This window comes from Saimiri boliviensis, chromosome 7, assembly GCF_048565385.1.
Source record: "Saimiri boliviensis isolate mSaiBol1 chromosome 7, mSaiBol1.pri, whole genome shotgun sequence".
NCBI lineage: Eukaryota > Metazoa > Chordata > Mammalia > Primates > Cebidae > Saimiri > Saimiri boliviensis.
The window spans coordinates 79,379,362-79,397,538 of NC_133455.1; the positions used below are offsets into that span (position 1 = coordinate 79,379,362).

Genomic DNA, 18,177 nt, shown 5'->3' on the forward strand with positions numbered 1-18,177 from the left:
ATATTTAGGCTGCATTTCAAATAGAAGCAGTGGTGCAGTCCTTATAAGAGCAAAAGGCTTTTCAAGGAGTCCTAAAATACCAAAGTGAAACCAAAAGATTTCAAGTAATTCAAGTAATTCAAACAACTATTTGTACTAAACTGGAAAGAATTTGGTACTCACTTAATATAAGTTTTGTAACTCAGGTTCCCAACTATGGTACTAGAGACTTTAATAATAAGAATACATCCTGCTTAAATAAAAACAGTTAACTTTTAAATATGAAATTTTAAAAATGCAGATAGTATCAATCAATTTTTTCTTTCCTTTAGAAAAAAGTGTACCACTTGAACTTTTATGCCAAAAAATCCAAATTCTAAGAAGCGAACCTAAGTAAATATGGGCAATAGAAAAAAATGACAGACAATTTGGGGCATTAATTCCAGTTTTTCTTATGAAGCATATTTTTATTGAAAACATGATTGAATATTTGACAATTAAAGTAAATATTTATGACCCCACTATGGTGAAGTAACTTTTAAAATTTTTGTTTATTACTTCTTACAGGCATATATTTGAGTTCCTTAACCTTTTGAGAATCATCACCCTTAGGTCTTTGTACAGAGTCCATTATCCATTGGGAGAATAAATGGTTGAGGAGAGTCTTCCGGAATGTAGCTTAAAAGCTAAGAGGTATCACTTTCTTGCTTTTCCTCCATCTCACTGTCATCTTGTTTTCAGTTTTCTCTGTAGGCTCTTTCTCATCTCCTCCAACTCTACATGTTGGCGTACTTCTGGAATCAGTTACCAGATCTTTTCTCTTTTCTATCCTGCTAATTTCCATGGCTTTACATTTCATCTCTCTGCTGCTGACACACATTTATGACTTTAGCCCAGAGGTTGCCTCTTGAACTCCAAGCTCATGTATACATTTTCCCCAAACTCCTTTCCTTGGAAGCCCCAAACATCACATGTTCAAATGAATCCCGTGAATTCTCTAAAGATTTACTGTACCCCAGGCAGCTACATCTCAGTAAATGGCAACTCCGTTCTTCTGGATGCTGAGCCCAAAAGCCTTGAAGTCATTCTTGATTGCTTTATCTCACATCCACAATCTAATTTGTAAGGAAGTCCTTTAAAATGCACTCAGAATCCCAATACTTCTCACGTCTTCTCACTACCATCCTGCTCCACTGCTCCAAATCATACTCTGTTCACCCTAGATTATTGCAATAGCTTTCCAACTTGTCTCTTTGTTTTTCTCTTTCCTCTTCTAATGTCTACTTTGGACACAAGAGGTCTTAAGATGTAAATTATATCACGTTGCTCCAGTCCTCAATGCTCCCTCCCCCTACAAAGGCTTGCCATCTTATTCAGAGTGAAATCCAAAGTCTTTATCATGGCTTAAAAGGCCCTACAAGATCTGTACTTCTCCTCTACCACTGATCTGATCTTATTGCTCATGGCTAGTGCCCCACTACCCATCCTATATCAGTGATATTGGCCTCCTTTCTATTCTAAGAATAATCCCATTTTGCACATTCCCACTCTGGGGTTTTGCCCTTGCCAATCCCTTCTCTCGTAGATGTCCACCTGGCTTACTCCCTCACTCTCTTCAGATACCTGCTCAAATGTAACCTGATCAGAAGGGTTTTCCTAATCATCCACATAAAATATGTAGCATCATTCACCTGAAGCCTTCACTTTCTATACCATTATACCTTCCTTTGTCTTTCTTTTTATCACCTATCTCTGATATATTACATATTATTTACTTAATATCTATCTTCTTCAGCTGAAATGTAAGATCTAGAATGTCTATTTTATTCATTGTTATATTCCCATCACCTAGAGTGCCATGATATTTGTTGAACAAATGAATAAACAAACCAGATAGTCTTAACCAAATAGTCAGACAAAATGTACAGGGGCAGGTAAAAGTAAACATGCTATTCATTGATTTAATACAGTGAAAACAACTGAAATAGAGTTATATATGGCTGAATCTCACAAAATATTGAGCGACAATGTAAGTTGCAGAAGGCTATGTAAAATGTGATATCATTTACACAAAATATAAACAAAATATTTTATATACATGTGTGTATGAGAGAGAGGAGGAAAGAGAGAGAGAGAGACAGAGAGGAAAGAGATAATCCATAAGAATGACAAATACCAAAATTATACTACAAAATAACTGGTTGTTAACTGAGGGGGGTGGTAATGGGCATGGATAATGACATTACTCTTTAATGTCTTGAATGTCAAAACAAAAAAAAATAGTTATGTAGACCATACTGAAGACTTCTTAGGGGGCCACAGGAGAAAATTTATATCTCATACAATATGACCAAATAAAATTCCCATTACACACATTTGTTTTGCTTCAGAAACCTTCTGCACTACCAGGCATCTGGTGTTTCTACCTTAAAAAAAAAAAAAAAAAAAAAAAAAAAAAAAAAAAAAAAAAACTTATTTTGGGAAATTTCAAACACGTAAACAAGTAGAGAGATTAATACATTAAATCCCCATGTACTGGGATTTCTGCTTCCTGTCAAAATGGCATAAGAGAGACTGGATTTATTCTGTAGCCTGAAACAAGTTTCAAGACAATGGGCAACAAAGGATAGTTTGAGAGAGAGGGGAAACAAATAAGGTGAGGCTAAGATCGTCCCAGTTTATTGTCAGGAGAGATGTTTCAGGCTATGTAGCAGAAAGGAGGAGCCCAATGACCATTGCCATTTATTGTAAGCCTGTTCTTTAGGGCCAAATGAACAATGAAAGGATACACAACACTCAGAAACATTCCTCTTGTGTGAATGGGCAGAAAATGCTCTCATTTAGAAGCAAGCAGCAGAGGTCAGGAGCAGGTCTTAGCCATGGGTAATGGAAGAGGAAGCTTTCTAGCCCATCAACAAAAACTAATATTGGCCCTCTTCCCTTCTACCCTCTTTGTCCTTTAAGAAGGTTTAAGCTTCTGAGAAGAACAGACAAGAAACATGAAGGGATAAATAAACCTAAGTTTAAAAGTATTATTAAACCAAACCCTGGTGATTCTTGATGCCTGTTTCATATGAAGTTCTCTTACAACAAATAAAATAACATTTAAAGAAAGGTTTCTATTAGTAAGAATGCATAATCATAAATGGAGGTGCTCAGACCTCTTTGTTTACACCACTGCTCATATCATGTGGGACAGGAAAGCATTGATATTAAAACGCTTTCTGCTGCTTAATGAAACCAAACCTCTAGAGCACCCTGGACCGATCCTCTTTGCAGATGCATTCCTTAAAATTCATGCTCAATTTGTAGACTCATATTTTTCACTTATTTTTATAAAATCCAACAGGAGGCCTACTCCTAATGTATTTCTTTGTGTATACCTCAAAGTCTTTTTAATGCCACTTTGTGACATGTGGTATCTCTTTACTATTTATGCAACACATTTGTATTGAGTACTGTGCATAAGACAGTAAGCTAGGAGACGGGAGGGATGCAAATTTCAAAAAGGCATAGACCCTTATCTTAAGGAATGCAGAGTCTAAGGGGCAAAATAAAGCATGTGTTTATAATAAAAAGTAAAATAACAAATACTATAAGAAAGTGCTCTCAGAAAGTTTTGGATTTGGAAGAGATCTAAATGGTAAAGTACCTTTACTAACTTTAGAGATGAAGAAACTGAAAGCCAAAAGATTAAATGACTCATTCCATGCAGTACATGGGACAGCATGGTGGGTTAGAAAGAACAGTAGACTTAAGGGTCAGACAACCTAGAGTGATTTTGAATTTCAGTCCTTGCTAGGTTGCACAAAGGACAAATGATAGAGCTTTCTATCCTGATTGAAGAACAGATGAGACAATAAACGAGTTTTATAGGCTATGAGGCAAAATAGAAATGTAAAATATTACTACAATTAATTGTAGAACTGGGAGGAGAACCCAAACCTCCTAATTTTCAGCCCCTTGTCCATCATGTATTAAAGTGAAATGTTTTCTCATGACTTTTACTTAACAATTTAGGCAATTCACTCACTTGCATAGTTAGAGTAGAATATAATTATCAATCATAGCACACATATGTTGTTTACTTGAATCCTATGATAATTTCCCACCTGTTTGAGTTATATATAGAAAAATAAAGCAGATACTCTCACTACAAAACTTTCTTGGCTAATTCTTACAGTAACATAGGATAAAAATTTTATCCAACATTTCTCAATACCATGTTGTATTTTCAGGATGTTTATTCTGGTTTCCTCCTTATAAGCAGTGTTAGTGTTGAGGAATGTAAAAAAGAAATAAACATCAGGAACTTTGTACATCAAAACTAATGAACACATCCTAAAAGCATTTTAAGAGAAGAGATAACATCAATATAATATTGTGCTACTTCTTTGATCTGCTAAAGAGGTAAGTGATATAATCAGTTTTATATTTCTGAGTTTTCTTTCCAGTTGTTGCATGTACCAATAAAGCTAAGAAACAGGTTAACTGTAAAAGCCTTTGTCCTCTTCCTCACCCCATTACAGATGTCTTCCTCTTCAGGGTGGGTGAGAAGGAGGGAACTAAGTTATTTTTACCACCAATTACTGTATGATTCAACTAAAGTATTCAAGGTTGATATGGTATAGCAGAAAGAACAAGGAATTTGGATTCAGAGGTCTTGGGTTTCAGCTTCTCATATGTCTATTGCGAGGAGTCAAGTAACTTTTCTAGCTTTCAGTTTTTTCATCTGTAAGAGATGAAGACTCATACAACCTACTCAATGGGTTGTCAGATGAATTATATAAAAGTATATAAATGAAATGATTTAAGGCAGCTAAAAAGACGCATATCATATTAGGAAGATAAAGGAAACATTAAAAACATGTTAAATATATATTTTTCTTTTTTTCTTTTTTTAGAGACAGTCTCTGCTCTGTCGCTCAGAATGGAGTGTAGTGGTGAAATCACAACTCCCTGCTGCCTTGAACTCCTGGATTCAAGCGATCCTACTGCTTCAGCCTCCCAAGTAGCTGGGATTCTGGTGTACAACACCATGCCTGGCTACTTTTTATTTAATTAAACTTTTTGTAGAGATGGGGTCTTGCTATGTTGCTCAGGCTGGTCTTGAACTCCTGAGCTCAAGTGATCAGCCTCCCAAAGCACTGGGATTACAGGCATCAGTCACCATGCCTGGCCAAAATAAAAATTAAAAAAAAAAAGATTTTAAAATGAGGCACACAAAAATAAAGCTAGGACATTTAGATGGACTCAGCAGTGAGGTTAATTTATGAAATATAGGCTATGTAGCCCTATACACTTGATCTGACTGGACCACAAATTTGAGTAAAAACTTCTTAGCTGTCATCTCAAAAGGGGAAACATGGCAAGTCACCAAACAGTGGTTATCTGACAAAGGAAAACTTAAGACAAAATAAATTTGACAGAGTTTATTTAAGCAAAATAATAATTAATGAGTTGGGAAGCATCTAACCAAAAAGAGTTTATGAACTCCACTCTAGCAGCCTAACCAGGGAGGTTTTGTTTGTTTTTTTTTTTTTTTTTTTTTTTGCGTTTGTTTGTTTGTTTGTTTGTTTTTTTGTTTTTTGGCTCAACATGGAAACAAAGAAATTACCTGATTGGCTACAGCTAAGCATTGGCCTTATTTGGGTATGGTCTGATCGGAAGTCTCTACTTATGTATCTAGTTATATATCAGCTGTTTGGATGTTTGTGATTGGCTGAAGCTGGTGGTTTTTTTTTTTTAAAGTTAGTCACAAGATCTGCTTCCAGTTCAGTTTCAGATTTGCTTATATAAGAGCTCTAGGTACACAGACAGCCTCAGGCTAATGGTCTTCTTGCTATTTTCTTTTCTTTTCTTTTCTTTTTTATTGAGACTCAGTCTTGCTCTGTTGCCCAGGCTGGAGTACAGTGGCACTATCTCGGCTCACTGCAACCTCTGCCTCCTGGGTTCAAGCGATTTTCCTGCTTCAGCCTCCTGAGTAGCTGGGATTACAGGCACAAGCCACTACACTTGGCTAATTTTTGTATTTTTAGTAGAGATGGGGTTTCACCATGTTGGCCAGGCTAGTCGTGAACTCCTAACCTCAAGTGATCCACCCGCCTCAGCCTCCCAAAGTGCTGAGATTATAGGCATGAGCCACCACATGGGCCTAATGGCTTTCTTCTTATTTGCTTGAACACATCCATAAAGTAAAAACAAATTAGTAGTTTTGTGATTTCTCAAAAAGTTCAACATAGAATTACCATATAATCTGCAATTCCACTTTGAAGTATATACCTAAAAAAACTGAAAACAGCTATTCAAACAGATACTTATATGCCAGTGTTCATAGTAGCATTCATTATTCACAATAACCAAAGGTAGAAACAACTGAAGTGTTCATCAACAGATCAATGGATAAATAAAATGTGGCATATTTATAAAATGAAATATTTTATTATTCAGCCATAAAAAGAAATGAAGTACTGATACATGCTGCAACATGTATGAACCTCGTAAACATTATGTTTAGTGAAAGGAGCCAGATACAAGAGGTCATGTAATGTATGAACCCATTTACATAAAATATCCAGATGAGTTAAGTTCCTAAAGACAAGAAGTCTATTATAGTTGCCAGGGGCTGGGGAGAGAGGAGAATAGGAAGTGGCTGCTTAATGGGTTCTTGATCTACTTTCGAGGTGATGAAAATGTTTTGGGACTAGATAGAGATGACGGTTGTGCAACATTATGAATGTACTAAATACTACTAATTTATATTTTAAAATGATTAATGTTGCCAGGCACGGTGGCTAACACCTACAAAACCAGCACTTTGGGACGCCAAGGCAGGTGGATCCCGAGGTCAGGAGCTTGAGACCAGCCTGGACAACATGGCAAAACCCTATCTCTATTAAAATATAAAAATTATCCAGGTATGGTGGCATGCACCTGTAGTCTCAGCTATTTGGGAGGCCGAGGCAGGAGAATCGCTTGAACCCAGGAGGCAGAGGTTGCAGTGAGCTGAGATGGCGCCACTGTACTCCAGCCTGGGTGACGGAGCCAGACTCTGTCTCAAAAACAAAATAAAATAAAACAATTAATGTTATGTGGATATCATTTCAGTAAAAATTAAAACAACAACAAATGAACTCCTCTGGAAAAATACAACTGTTTCTAATGATGGGACCAGAAACGACATTCTTTAAGGAAATGAACTCTCAGCATCCAGCCATCCACATTTTAAAGAATAATGAATTAAGTTTCTGAGAGCCTAAGATTTGCCCTAAATCCCATAACTTGAAACTGTAAACCTTTAGTTCCTGGTCCAAACGTTGCGGACCCAAAGGGCTGAAATGACCAATGACTGTTTACCAAGCCCCTTGATCTTCATTAACTTTTAATTGGGATTACTTAATGCCTTACACAAAGTTTGACTGTTTCCATTTTTTGTCTATGGATTAGCATTTCTTTTAATTGCTATTACATAGAGTTCTCAGGAGCCATGCTACTGAAATGGCTGCACACAATGCTTACCTTTATAATATGACTAACATTTGTTGAGTGCACACTGTGTGTTAGGTATGGTGCTAGGCATTATGCAGATATAGTCTTATTTACTCCTTAAAACAGCCTTCTGAGGAAGTTTTATCACCCTTCTTCTGTTTGTACAGAAACTAAAGTTTGAAAGGATGAATTAACTTGCCCAAAGTTACAGGCAGAAGTATAAATGGTTCAACAGCCCCTATAGGAGGTCATTTAAAGGTTCATAAACCTCTATGTTCATGACCTCTAAGTTCACTGACAGCTATGATTCCTATCAGAGAAGCCAGTATAGTATAAAACAAATGTTGAACCAAGAATGAAAGTAAGAGACAGGGCTGGGTCCACATCTAGTTTTGTTTAACTCCAAGGCTCACAGCTTAACCACTCTGCTACATGGAGACACAAGTCCGCTAAGTTTATAATAATTTTAGTCCCCACCCAGATAATTATGGCAATAAAGTCTGGGTCATCATCATCATAGCCACTATAATTTACTTTGCAAAATTCTCTTATAAGTGCATAACAGTCATAGATTCAAGAACATTTGTAAATCTTAAAGGCTCAATAATTAAAGGACAAGTGACTGTCCTCCACATAAAAGCTTTTTTTCTTTTGAGAAGATGGCAAGCTTTTGCTAGGAAAAGTAAAAAATTAGGGTTAGTATTATTCTGCTGTTTGATTCTGGATATTGAAAAGCTAGTATCTATGCTTTTTTTTTTTCTTTTTCTTTGAGAAGGAATCTCACTCTTGTTGCCTAGGCTGGAGTGCAGTGGCGGGATCTCAGCTCAGCTCATAGCAACCTCCACTTTCCTGGGTTCAAGCGAGTCTCCTGCCTCAGCCTCAAGAGTAAGTTGGGATTACGGGTGCCCATCACCACGCCTGGCTAATTTTCTTTCTTTCTTTCTTTCTTTCTTTTCTTTTCTTTTTTTTTTTTTTTTGGTATTTTTAGTAGAGATAGCGTTTCACCACGTTGGCCAGGCTGGTCTCAAACTCCTGACCTTGTGATCCACCCTCCTCTACCTCCCAAAGTGCTGCGATTACAGGCGCGAGCCACCGCGGCCGGCCAGATCTATACTTTTGGCTAACATTTTTTTCTGTACAGGGGTGTAATGTAATAGGTAAAATAACTCATTCAACAGAAAAAACATTATTGTAGTATTTTGTAGCTCCTAGGATTGAAGAACTTTAAAGAATTGTCTGTCTGCCAAGGTTTGGGGAAATGGGAAAATAGGAAGAGATCTTTACCACACTGGGCACATTTCAACTCTCTGGGATTCGTTTCCTATTCTGTAAATGGAAGAGTTGGGTTTCCAGGTCTTTTGTTTGTTTTTTTGACTTTGTGTGAAGGTTTCTCCACTTCACCTGGCACTCGTCTCATTTCAAAATATTCATCTCATACTATCCTCTCTTTGCAATTCTTTAAGTCATTCAACAGATATTTATTGAGCGTCTACTAGTCTCATGAATAACAGAAGCAAGTTTCCTCCACATGGGGAGCTTATTATAGTCTAAAAGGATAGGACAATAAATAATTTTGAAAATAAACAAATACAAATATTTATTAATAAATAGCAAATAACTATTGGTTGGAAAGGTGCTAAGAAGGAAATAAATAGGGTCATGTGTTAGGTCTCTGAGAGTCTTAAAATGAAGCAGATAAGCTCTTTCACTTTCAAAAATGCTGACGTAGTAAAGTCATTAGGTTTCAAAAAAGGAAAAAGAAAGATAATGTCTTCTAATTAACTAATGAACGAACAGCCATTACTCTAGAAGAAAATTGTATTGTGATTGGTGTACTCTGTATTTTCTCGGAATAGGAAACGCCTCTCAAAAAAAGCAGCGAGAGAAAGTCACTTAATTTTTTTTTTTGTAAGTCAAGCGAAAGACGAACTGAAAATAGACACCCTGAAGTCAGACGAGAAAGCTGCCAATCTAGTCTGGCCAGCAGTATTTCTTTCAGTCGGTCTAGGCTCCCTCGGCAGTGGGAATCCAGATGTAAAGAAAACTTATGCCATGAACTTCAAGGTAGATTTCAATGATTACTGCCCAGTGGCAGGAACCTAGGATGGAGAGGTCAAGGCGTGGTTTAGGAAGAGACAGCTCCCGGGAATGGCACTTGGAAGGGCAGGGCAGAGAACAGCCGGAGATGGGACGGAGAGGAGGGCGAGAATGCGCCGACACCTCAAGGTGAGAGAGTAGACACAGTCTCTGCCGTGGGAGCCGCTCACTGCTCAGGTGGCTCGTTCCCGCTCAGGTGAGCTCCTCCCGCGCCTCCCATTGGCCGAGACGTCCGCGGCGCTGGGAGGGCGACGCAGCGCGGTCTAGTTCAGGGTCTAGGGCGGCGCGTCACTTCCGGTAGCGCGGAGCTTGTAAAACACCCTGGAGAGAAAATGGCGGCGGCAGCGGCTTCGGCGCCTCAGCAGCTCTCGGATGAGGAGCTTTTCTCTCAGCTCCGCCGTTACGGCCTGTCTCCTGGACCAGTGACGGAGAGCACCCGCCCGGTCTACCTCAAGAAGCTGAAGAAGCTTCGAGAGGAAGAGCAGCAGCAGCACCGGTCGGGGGGCCGCGGCAACAAGACGCGGAACAGTAATAACAATAACACGGCAGCCGCCACGGTCGCAGCCGCGGGACCAGCGGCAGCAGCGGCCGTGGGGATGGGGGTCCGGCCGGTCTCGGGCGACCTCTCCTACTTACGGACCCCTGGGGGCCTGTGCCGAATCTCGGCCTCTGGCCCGGAGAGCCTCCTGGGGGGCCCCGGGGGCTCCTCCGCCGCCCCCGCGGCTGGCAGCAAAGTGCTGCTGGGCTTCAGCTCGGACGAGTCGGACGTGGAGGCCGGTCCCCAGGACCAGGCCGGCGGCGGCGGGAGGAAAGACCGGGCTTCGCTCCAGTACCGCGGGCTCAAAGCGCCGCCGGCGCCCCTGGCCGCCAGCGAGTTGACTAACAGCAACTCGGCCGAGCGAAGGAAGCCGCACTCGTGGTGGGGGGCCCGGAGGCCGGCGGGCCCCGAGCTGCAGACCGCGCCGGGGAAAGATGGAGCGGCGGAGGACGAGGAAGGGGAGGGAGAGGACGGCGAGGAGAGGGACCCGGAGGCCGAGGAGCCGCTCTGGGCCAGCCGGACCGTGAATGGCAGCCGGCTTGTCCCCTACAGCTGCCGGGAAAACTATTCGGACTCAGAGGAAGAGGACGACGACGACGTGGCCTCCACCAGACAGGTATTAAAGGACGACTCCCTTTCCCGGCATCGGCCCAGACGGACCCATAGTAAGCCTCTCTCCCCGCTGACTGCTAAATCGGCCGGCGGCCGGCTGGAGACTCCAGTTCAGGGAGGGGGAGGACTCGCGATGAATGACAGGGCGGCGGCTGCCGGGAGTCTAGACAGGAGCCGAAACCTCGAAGAGGCGGCGGCGGCGGAGCAGGGAGGAGGGTGTGATCAAGTGGACTCCAGCCCCGTTCCTAGATACCGTGTTAACGCTAAGAAACTGACCCCTCTCCTGCCCCCGCCACTTCCTGACATGGACTCAACCTTGGATTCGTCAACGGGCGCCCTTCTGAAAACCAATAATCATATTGGCGGTGGGGCCTTCAGTGTGGACTCCCCCAGGATTTATTCTAACAGTCTCCCTCCCAGTGCGGCGGTGGCCGCCTCTGGTTCACTCAGGATCAATCACGCCAATCATACGGGCTCCAATCATACCTACCTGAAAAACACATACAACAAACCGAAGCTTTCTGAACCCGAAGAGGAACTTCTCCAGCAATTTAAACGGGAGGAGGTGTCCCCAACAGGGAGTTTCAGTGCCCACTACTTGTCGATGTTTCTCTTAACCGCCGCCTGCTTATTTTTCCTAATACTGGGACTGACTTACCTAGGAATGAGAGGTACAGGAGTGTCTGAGGATGGAGAACTCAGCAGTAAGTATTAAATCCTGTGGGTAAGGTAACAAAGGGAATGTTGTTAGTGGTCCGCTTTAACAGCTCTTAGCATTTTACGTGAAGTGACTTACCTGCAAGAACAGGGTTTTACCCCAGCAGTGAGTGTATGTGTCATCTTTCATTAAGAAAGAACACCATTACCGAAATGATAGCATATGGCTGGTTTTAAAAGTTTTCTGCATGATGTGTTGTGAAATTCAAAACAATTTATAGAAGAATATTATAAACTTGTTAGTAAAACTCATTTGTATATGTGACTTAATTTTCTTTTAGGCCTAAATAACTATTTGCGCAGATGCCAATTACTCAACAGATTTGAGGTATTAGGATAAAGACACACCGTAAATGTAGTGTTTTTTCAAATTGAGTTGTGATTCTAATAGGCAGTGTACTAGCTCTTGAAATTTGAATTAAATATTTTGTAGTATTAACTGTATGCATAAGTTCGGATTAAATATTTTGTGGTATTAACTGTATGTATAATTTCTTCATAGTGAATGAATACAAAAAAGCAGCAAGGCACCCCTCTCAATTGATTTCCCAACCCAAAGCACTTTCCCTATCATCTGTACAAAAAATAGTGGTGGTAGGGCAGTGCAGGAGCTTGCAGTCAAATTTCCTTGGATTGGTTTCCAGGTCCTGCTGTTTACTTGCTAAATGACTGTAAGCAGCTGTGTTCATTGTAGAAATCAAAGTATCTCTGCTCTTAAACACAAAAAGAAGATGAAAGAGACCATTTTGTGTTCTGTGAAGGAAATAAGGATGAGTAATTGACATACACAACTTTTTTTTTTTTTCCTTTTTTGTAAAAAATTTACCACACTACACTCATGTAGGTGTACACAACTTTAGATTGAACGGAGGAGGTACTATCTGAGGTGTGACCTGAAGCAGAAGGAGACAGTCGTGTGGAGAGACAGGAGACCATTCTGGGCCGAGATTGTAAGAGGAAAGGCCTTGAGTTGAGCAAGAGCCCTTCTTCTTAGTTACTGTGATTAAGCATCTGGAGCGAAGGGGAGAGAGTAAGAGTTAAAGCTTCTGAATTTTCCTAATATGTAAAATGATGCCACTTTGACTAGAATGATGTTTGTGAAGATTAAAAGAGAAAGTAAATTAGTACAAAATGGATTTCTGAATACATAATTTCTCAATGTTAGGTCCCTCTCTGCATTCCCCTTGAAGGCTTCCTGCTCTTTTCACCCAAGCTGAATTCACTGTATTGTGATTTGTATTTATAAAATTGGCTTATTAGTTTTATTTCAAAATAGAGTGAAAGATGCAGTTAGCCAACTTAGATAAAGAGTAGGAATCAAATTAGTGTAAGGTTTGATTTAGGTATAGCCAATTCCAAGACAGTCAAATAACTGATTATTACTATATTGCTTAATTTAAGGGGTTACAAGAGGAATGAAATTCAGCTCTTTATTTCCTGGGAGCATGATTGTATTGTGTCCTGCCCCAAATATTTGGGAGAAAAAAATAAGGGCACACTAGAAGTTAAACTAGTAAAAGTTCACTTAAACTACATTACCTATCTGCATCTGTGTCTGTAACAACTATATGATCTGGCTTCTTTTCTTCTTTTTTTTTTTAAATGGAGTCTCACTCTGTTGCCAGGCTGGAGTGCAGTGGCAGGATCTGGGCTCACTGCAACCTCTGCCTTTCAGATTCAAGTGATTCTCCTGCCTCAGCCTTCTGAGTAGCTGGAACTACAGACATGCGGCACTATGCCCAGCTAATTTTTGTATTTTTAGTAGGGAAGGGGTTTCCCGATGTTGGCCGATCTGGCCATTTTTAAAGAGCTAATTGCTTTACACCTATTGTATCATTTAATCTTCCCAGCAATTCACAGAAGCAGGTGGAATTATCTTCATTTTATGGGTGAGGATGATACTAAGTTAAGAAATGCACTGAGTGTTGAACAGTTAGTGGTAGGGCTAAGATTTAGTTTCAGATTTTATTTCCACCTATAAAGACCATTTTAACACTATTTTGGGTATTGCTTGTAGATAGATTTCTAAATAGGTGGATACCTTTATTATGATTAACAAGATAATTGGTAGGACTTCATACGGAATTATTGATAAGCACAATTCTCAGTGAAGGTGATTTTCACATCTTTCTCATCAGTGTTAAGATGAATGACTAATGTGATGTACTAAAATTTCAGGTAGAATATGATAGGAATGCTAGGATTTTGGTACTCTCTTCGCCTTCACTGATAAGGAAGGAAGGAAAGAAATTATATTTGCATTTTAGTAAATGGTAAATGTGAGGTAACCTGGTCGTTGGAAAGAACAATGGCTAAGAAGTAGAGGATCTAGGTTCTAGGACTTGTCTGAATGACTGTGGTCAACCTCCTTAATCTCTGAGCCTCATTTTAATATACTAAACGGAAGTAGTAATATCTGCTATCTCTGGGGTTGTGAAGGTCAAGTGAGACACAGTGTTAAACATAAGGTGGTATTATTCAGAAGTTTAGATAAAATTTGTTATATTCCTGGTAAACTACAGTATATCTAGAGAGAGAAATAGTTCAGACATTTCTATAAATGATATTTAGTAGTGCATTTCTTACCTGTTTAACATTTGGTTTTTATCCTATTAAATACACATTATTGAAATTAGTACAGAAATTTGAATCAAAGTGTAATAAATCCTTAGATATGTGATATACTTGACATATTGTATGTATACCCTGGTGGAAAGAAGTGCCTGCTAACTTCAGTTAGTCTGCGCACCTAACAGTGTTAGGGTATCACAAGTGAATAATATTTTCACTCCATTCCATATCCTTTGGCATATTATGATACTTAACCATAGAGTTCATTGGTCAAATAGTTTACTTAGGGAAACACTTTTACTTAGAGTAATAGTTGTCACCAAAAGATTGTAGGCTATATGTGAGATTAGGTTTTAGGAAGGTTTTATTAGTTATTTGAATTACATAGAACATATAATAGATCAGTCTTTTAAATTGTTCTTAATCATATAGTCTTTGAAACTTTTTCATCGGTATCCTATTTTTTATTAATTAAATTGCTGTAAGTCTCTTCTTTCTCATGTATAAAACTAGGGAGTTGGATTAGATGATCCCTAAGCTCTTTCCAGCTCCAACGTTTCAGATTCTAACTTTGAACTGCCATACCAAAACAACTCAAGGATCAACCTGCAGAGTAGTCACTTGTTCCACAGGTGATTAGATCATTATAGCCCACCAAATGAAAATAGAGAAGCAGAATAGATTGACTATTCTAGGCTCATGTGATCATTATTAAATTTTTTTTTTCATTTATAAAAGACATGACTTCTGCAGAAAGTTTGAATAGAGATGAAGGAAACAGTGAATGATTGTTGTATGCCTCTCTTCCTAGCCTCCTATGCAGTGCCCATATAAATAAGTTCAAGTATTAGATCCTTTCTGACCTTTCTTAATATTTTTCATGTAAATACATCTGTGTGTGTGTTATGTGTATGTGTGGAGATTTTCATTCAACAGTAAGAGTGTCTACTATGTACCGGGCACTATTTTAAGCAGCAGGGATATGTGGTGAACAATATGTTGGTTACATAGAAGATGAAGTTTCTGTTATGGAACTTACATTTCTAGGAGGGGAATGGACAAGTAAATAAGAATTTCAGATAAGGTAGTTGCTAACACAGCTATTGCTGGCAACTTTTGGGGGCTGAGGTGAAAAGATATGCAATATTACATACAGGTGGGCAGGCCCTTCTAGGGAAGGTTGTTTGAATTGAGAGATCTGAATGACTTGAAGGAACTAGCCATTGACAGTCAGCGAGAAGAGCATTCTGGCCGAAGTAACAGCAAGTGCAAAATTCCTGAGGCAAGAACAGGCTTGCATGTTGAAGGATCAAAAAGAATGGTTAGTGTTGTTGAGATATAGAATGAAGGAGAAAATGGCATACCATGAAGTTACAGGTAGGTATGGTCCAGATCATAAGGGACCTAAAATGCCTTGAGGGCCATTGAAGTAAGTCAGAATTTTAAGTGACATTATAGCATGCATATTCTGCAATTTGTTTTTTCACTTAACATTGTATCATGGGTAACTTTTCCATATACTGATTTTAAGTACAGAGGTATAATTTTAATATCTCATTTCCACTAGTCCCTTTCTCTTATAGAAATGATAAAATCTCTACCATTCTAAAAATGTTGCTCTTCAACCCTCTTTTCTTCTCTAGTTGTTACTCTATTCTCAACCAAGCTTTCTGCCTCTATTTTCTTCCCTGCCATTCACTCAATCCTGTCTAGTTTAGCTTTCTTTACCAGCCATTCCTCTGCTATGTCTCTTCTTAAAGTTACCAGTTACTCAGTTTTCAAATCCTCACGTCTTTGGTACATTCAGTGCATTGACAACTCACTTCTTCATGAAACTCTCTAAGCTTCTGTATCACCACTCACTCCTTGTTTTCATACTCCTGTCTGCCTGTTTTAAATATTGGTGGTCTCCACAACTTTATCTTTGGCTGTCTCCTTTTGTACACATTTCCCTAGGCAGTTTCATTCACTCTCCTGGCCATTATCTTCCAGTTTTGTATTTTTACCTTGCATTTCTCTCCTGAGATCTAGGTATACCTATTTGTTTACTAGACATCTTTTGGGTACACTGGAAGTATGTACCAATGCCATCTGACATTTTCCTTATCTTTACCTTGTTTTTGTCCCTCTTCCCTGTTTTAGTTAACGGTGCTTCCATCCACCCAGAGCTCAAGAGAGAAACCTTGTATTTACCTAGATTCTTTCCTTTCCCTCACCCTCCTACAAACTCCCTAACATAATTGGTAACTACAAGTCCTGTAGTTCTGTCTTCTACATATCTTCTGAATTTTTTTCTGTCCCTTGCCACTATTCTAGGTTAGTCTCTTGCCTGAACCCTTTTATTGACCTAAAATGGTGTCCCTGCTTTTAAGATGTAGCTCTTCCAGTCCATTTTTCAGTACAGAGCAGTATTTCTAAAGCACGTATGTGATCATCCCCTCTTGCTTAAAATTACACAATGGCTTTGTCTTAGTTATTGGCCAAATTCTAAACTCCTTAGCTAAACTAGTCATGATCTGACTATGCCTGCCTTTTCTACCAGTTCCCCTCATCACACTTACTTTCTAGAAAACTGAACTACTTGGTGTTCTCTGAGTAAGTCATGAAATTTGTGGTTTTCTGCTTTTACACAGGTTATCCCCTTTTTGGGGAATGTTGTTTCTTTATTGTTTAACTGTGATTCATTCTTAAGTATGTCATCTCCAGACATCTCTGACTCTCTGTCTCTTTGCCCCAGAGTTTGGCCCATCATTTTGTACTCAAATAAGATCTTAATGCATTCATCATAGCATTCAGGACAAAGTATTATAATCGTGTGTCCATCATGCCAAATAGATTACAGATCCTTTCTTTAGAGTAATCTTTCTATGGGAGTAGAATACAGTGGTAAAGAGTACAGGCTTTTTACTCAGTTCTGATTTTGGCTCTACTTTTTGAAGTAGACTATACTAGAGATGTAATTGCCTCATACTAAAAATGCAGATGATTAATACTATCTGAGGATGACTTGGATTGAGATAATGCATCTACACTAGTGTTGTTGTCTGGCACATGGAAATCTCTTAGTAGATGGAAGTCACATTAGTATCTTCAGCACAGATTTGTTGATTCACATTAGTATCTTCAGCACAGATTCAGCAAATATTTGTTGAATAAATAATCACATATTAGATATCCAGTATATATGCACTGTTAACTCATATTATCTAACTCAGTAATTGGTTATCTACCCAGTATCTGGTAAGGATATATAAAAGAAATCTTATTTCTGTAGAAGCCTCCACACCGCTAATAACAGTCATAGGAAATGGCTAAGAAATATACAGGATATTGTGTGGTGTCACACTTTTTTATAAAAGGGGAGAATTCACTGTAAATTCTCTAATGATCAGTCTTAAATGATCAAAAGCTCTCAATTCCACATTTGGATTTTATTCTGTAGGTTGAGTAATGGGAATCCATAGAGGTGGTAAAGTAGAGGACAAACATGATCAGATTGATATTTTAAGAAGGATAAACAGGTGATGGTGTAGATAATGATAGGGTTGGAGGGAAGTAGAGTCGTAAAACCTGAAGGAGGTTGATGAGGGGGAATGGAGTTGGGTGGGCCTATGAATGAAATAATTCGTTTGAAGAAAGAATCAGTTTCTTTTTTTTTTTTTTTTTTTAAGATGAAGTTTCATCATGTTGGTTAGGCTGGTCTTGAACTCCTGACCTCACACCTTGGCCTCCAAAGTGCTTGGATTACAGGCATATGCCACCATGCCCGGCCAGATTTTTTTTTTTTTTTTTTTTTTTTCCCTCGAAACAGAGTTTCACTCTTGTTACTCAGACTGGAGTGCAATGGCATGACCATGGCTCGCCACAACCTCCGCCTCCCGGGTTCAAGTGATTCTCCTGCCTCAGCCTCCTGAGTAGCTGGGGTTACAGGCATGTGCCACCATGCTTGCCTAATTTTGTATTTTTAGTAGAGACAGGTTTCTCCATGTTGGTCAGGCTGGTCTCAAACTCCTGACCTCAGGTGATCAGCCTGCCTTGGCCTGCCAAAGTGCTGCAATTTCAGGCATGAGCCACCGCGCCCAGCCAAGACATATGTTTTGAATATGGAGAATAAAGGAGAGATAGGAGTCAAAGAGTATTCTGGTCATGAGCCTGGATGACTGAGAGAATGGTAA

General features: G+C 39.5%; 1 protein-coding gene across 1 annotated transcript in view; it reads left to right on the top strand.

The window, feature by feature from the left end:
* Positions 1-9,854: 9,854 nt before the first annotated feature.
* The window catches only part of LEMD3 (LEM domain containing 3), an 80,974-nt gene continuing 72,651 nt past the window's right edge, over positions 9,855-18,177 (top strand). Inside the window, exon 1 of the mRNA XM_039471847.2 lies at positions 9,855-11,418. Within this exon, the coding sequence (XP_039327781.1) occupies positions 9,897-11,418 (1,522 nt within the window). The 5' untranslated portion in view covers positions 9,855-9,896. The remainder of the gene's footprint in view (positions 11,419-18,177) is intronic.